This window comes from Egretta garzetta, unplaced genomic scaffold (genome assembly GCF_000687185.1).
Source record: "Egretta garzetta isolate BGI_Z169 unplaced genomic scaffold, ASM68718v1 scaffold4, whole genome shotgun sequence".
Taxonomy (NCBI): Eukaryota; Metazoa; Chordata; class Aves; order Pelecaniformes; family Ardeidae; genus Egretta; species Egretta garzetta.
Window position 1 is genome coordinate 436,983 of NW_009259329.1, and position 4,419 is coordinate 441,401.

Here is a 4,419-nt window from a genome sequence, read left to right on the forward strand (position 1 = left end):
CCCTGCCACGTCCACGGGCTGCCCACGGTGGGGAGCAGACCCCATGTAACCCCCACCTCCCAAGGAAGAGGCTCCTGGGAAGTGAAGCAGTTGGCACTCGGGAAGCTGGGAATGTCTCAGCAGGCAGAGAGCAGGCAGCGTGGCTCCTCTGCCAGGCAGCCCACACAGCCCCTCGGCAGGGCCGGGAGGGACCAGGGTGGGACCCCCACCCCAACTCAGCCATCACAGCCGCAGAGACCAGAGAGAGGAGGCGGCGCTGCAACGCGTGGACTCGAGTGAACCAGAGGAATCCAAACAATATCCCCTTTCTTTGGCGTTCCCGGGGCAGAGGGAAGGAGCGGAGGAACCCTGATTAGAAACAGCGCCGAGGCGAACGCCCCCGGGGAGCTGAACCAAGGCACCAGGGTTTGTGCGTTGTTCGGGGTGGCCATCGCTCAGCCCGCCATGGTTCACCGAGAAAGGACAGGAGCGATGCAGGGTTCAGCCTCTTCCCAACCCAACTACCAGCCACCGGTGCTTCAGTCACCCCGTGGAGCCATTTCCAACTCTCGCCTCAACCCCAGGGCTCCTCGGCCATGATAGAAATACCAAGGGCTGCAGCTCTGTTTCATCAACCACATTATTTGGCCTCTGCAGAAGCCTGGGTCTGGCCAGGTTTCCAGCAGAGCTCAGCAATTCAGGACACCAGGATGGTGCGGCACTGGCTCTCAAAACAAGCCCCTTGAGATATCTCAAGAGTCAAGACACCCAAGTTGCTCGTCTCTCTGGAAAACTCCAGCCTTCATATCCAACTCGCCTGTTAAGATGGAAATTAGTTGAGCAGGCAAGATACAATCGCACAAGACCAGCCCTGCAATGGCCCCTGGGGAAGGCCAAGAGCTGTTTTTTTGTGACAGTCCCCTCTCCTCCAACGTCCGCCCGCTCCTTACCTGGTGAATCGGACTTCGCAGATGCTGCACTCATAGGGCTTCTCCCCGGTGTGGGTGCGGATGTGGCGCGGCAGCTTGCCAGCCCCCTGGATCACCTTCTCGCAGATGGGGCACTTTTGGAATGCTTTTGCCCTGATCTTCTTCTCCACCTTCTGGGACCAGGACGGATAGACGTCGCCCTCGTTCGAACTGCTGAAATATTTCAAGTAATAATCCATGACCCCATCGTCATCCTTTCGGTCATCCTCCCCAAGCTGCTGTCTCCCCACGGAATTGATCATCTGCTGCAGCAGGGTGCTGGCAGCCAAGCCATCCACCTCCCTCGAATCATCCTCCGTCTTCACCACAGCAGGAACAAAGCTGGGGGAGTCGCCAGCTTCCTGCTGGTCCAGAGGCCCCCCTGGGGTCCCCTCCTCTTCTCCCGGTGTGGGCAGGCTACGGCCACTGTAATGTCCGTTCTGAGAAGGTGAAAACAAGGAGCCAGGAGCCGCTGCCGCGTCCTCCTCTTCTCTTTCCAGCCACATGGCTGGGTTGCTGTCAGGATCACAGTCATTCGCCTTTGGTCTTTCGTTTAGGGGGGCTTGCGAGTAGAAGTCCATGCCGCCATTGCAGTCCGCCTCCTCCTCCTCCTCTTGGCCTTGGAAGTTCAGTCTCTGAAGGTCTCTCAACTCTGGGTTGGTCCACGGAAAGCTGCCTTGGTGGCCATTGACGGGGTTGCTCTGGAAGAACTCCAGGTACTCTTTTGCTCTGAGATGGTTCCTTTGATCAATTTGATCTACTGTATCCATCTGGTCATTTTTGGCCAGAATCTTCCTGTCCAGGAGATCCGTGCAAACATCCCTTACCGCCGGGATCTCCAGCAGTGTGGCGGCATTGAGGATGTCGTTGACATTTGAAGTGCTGACAGTAAGGGTCGCGGTGTAAGCGAACTCCAGCAGAGCCGACAAGGCGTCTGCGCTCACAAAGTCTATCTCATACACGTTTTGCTGGTCCACCACTAACCCTGAGGTGAAGAGCTTCTTGAAGTACTGGCTGCACGCTGCCAGGACGGAGCGGTGGGTGGGGAACTCCTGGCCTTCCACCAAGATGACCACGTCGCACAACAGCCCGTTGTTTCTCTGCTCATTCAGACTGCTGAGGATGTCGCTGCTGTGATCGGGGAACGGGATCCCTATGGGGCCGTCCACGCCACCCGCCATCTTCGATGCAAAAGGCTAGGAGAGAAGAAGGAAAGCGCAGTGAGTCACAGCGGCCCTGGCTGCTCGGAGGCATCAGCATCGCACGGGCAAACTCCCAGCAGAGAGCTGCCTGTTGGCAGGTACGGGTCCGTCAATGCCAGCGTGCTCCACAGCAAGGACAAGCTATCGGCTCGCCTGCCCTCCGCACCTCTCCACATCACCGCCGAGTCCACCATCCTGCCCGGCATTTAAGACATGCCTCCATCAGCGGGCGAGGACGGACCCGTGCTTACCTTCGCTCTGGGAAAGGAGGAGGAGAAACACAACCCAGGTGCTCTCAGTCTGGAAGAACAGCTGAATTAGCACGGATCTGGGCCAGAACTAGCAAGCCTTGGCAAGGAGCAGGGTTAATACAGCCAGACAGCATCTGGACCGAGCTGGCTGGCATGCCTGGCGTTGGGCTAGAGTGGCTTGAGCCTCACCAGTGGACCCCAGTCCACCTCTGGGAGTATTTCCCAATCCCGCCACTTCTACTGGAAAGGTCCCCTGCTCGTTCAGCCTCGCCCTGCCCAGCCAAACTCCTGATACCATCGCGTAATCACTGGGAAAACCGTTCCCATTGCTCATCCCTGGGCTCCCAGGCTCTGCAGACATGCTCAGAGAGATGCGGGCAGGGCGCTGGCAGCAAGCATCCTTTGGAAAGGGCACAGCAAGCTCAGCGCTCGAGGGCACTGGTGCGCAGGAACAGGGGAGCACCAGCCACCCCAGCCTGCTGCTAAGGGTGTTTTATAAAGAGCTGAGCTTAAACGCTTAAACCCAAGGCACCTGCTGCACCTTCCCCAGGAACGGGAGCCTCTGCGGTGGCCGGAGAGGAAAGGAGACTGGTCACACGAGGCACCGGTGGCAGATCTGGCACCAGCCCCCCGCATCTCGGCAAGGCTTCAGCAGAAGCAGCAGTTCTGCCCAACGCCGCGGGTTTGTTTGGAAAAAGATAAATACATAAGCCCATCGCTCCCCGATGCGCTGGCATGGCAGAAGCGGATCCACTTGACTTTAAATACAGGCTCTCTTCAAAGGCTGAAAAAGCCAGAGCGAAGCGAGCAGCCCGGTGCTGGCTCGCCTCTGTTCAGAAGGGATCCCCCTTTGCCAGGAGGGGTGCACCAAGGCCAAACACAGGCAAGAGCGAAACCTGCCCAGCTTCACTGCGCAGCTTGCCCGGAACAAGCCCCTTAACTTCTCCCAGCCCCAGCCTTCTGATGCCTAAATTGGAAATAACATTTCCCTGCCCCTGCAGGTGCTGCCTGCCTGTAAATCGAGGTATTTTTCCCCCCTCACCCCAAGCACTGGATCATTAGGAGCCAACACCACCAGCAGTACATCCACAGGTGAATAATTCGGTTTATAAAGTCCCTCAGCACAAGCGTAAGTATCAAAGTTCCCACTTTACAGATGGGGAAACTGAGGCATGGCGGGAAGTGGCCTGCCCCATGTGACGGGGGGGATGGATGAGTCAGGAGCACATCCAGAACAGAAGTAATTACACAGGAAGCAACTCCCAGCACCGCGTTATAGCATGGGGATCTAGCAACCAGGTTGCAAAACAATTCTCGCTTCCCGACACGTACGCACACACCCCCACCCCCATTCCGGCCCTGCTAGCAGATTTCTCAGTACTTCTTTGTATTTTCTGATTTTTAAAAAACTTCATTAATCGAAGGAGAAAAAAAAAAAAAAAAAAAAAAGGCATTTCTTCACTTTCTTGTTTTATGCAACGGAGAGGGAGGCCATTCTGAGACCACGAAACACCCATCTGCAGCAAACCCCTCAGTATTAAACAACCGTAATGCACAAACCAGCCTTAAGCTCATCACGCAAACGTGATGGGGGGTCAGGGTGGGGGGGAAGAACCAAACGTGGCCGCGTCGGGGGCAGGTTTTGAACTGGAAGCCGTATTTCACAGGGTTTTTTTTTTAAAAGGAAGAGGGAGGAAAAGGCTGTTTGATGGCTGAGCACAGTCTGGGGAGCAGGAAAGCCAGCACTGCTCTGAAATCGGGCACAGGCTTCAGGTGTGACCTTGGACAAGGTCAACACATCTCTGCATCCGCAAGGGGTCCAGGGGACCCTCCCGAGCAACCAGGCTACAGTGTGGGAGGCTGCTGCTGCCTCAGCATCGCTTGCCCCCTTCCCACCGGGGCAGCTCCAGAGCTCCCCGAAACCCCCTGATCTGAGCCACCACGGCACGCTGCTCCCCAGGAAAGCAGCTCTGATACCTCTGCCCACCCCCTGATGCCTCCTGGCCCTAAAAATGCCAT

The 4,419-nt window shown here is 56.9% G+C and overlaps 1 protein-coding gene across 5 annotated transcripts in view; it reads right to left on the reverse strand.

Annotated features, from left to right (window-relative positions):
* ZBTB7A (zinc finger and BTB domain containing 7A) overlaps positions 1–4,419 on the reverse strand; it is a 29,062-nt gene that overhangs the window by 3,920 nt on the left and 20,723 nt on the right. For 3 of the 5 annotated variants that reach the window (XM_035892267.1, XM_009636684.2, XM_035892263.1), the window contains exon 2: positions 930–2,143. In XM_035892267.1, the coding sequence (XP_035748160.1) occupies positions 930–2,128 (1,199 nt within the window). In that variant the 5' untranslated portion in view covers positions 2,129–2,143. Of the gene's footprint in view, positions 1–7; positions 797–929; positions 2,144–2,400; positions 3,735–4,419 lie in introns of those variants that run through there. The other 2 variants (XM_035892264.1, XM_035892266.1) reach the window with 2 other exon arrangements.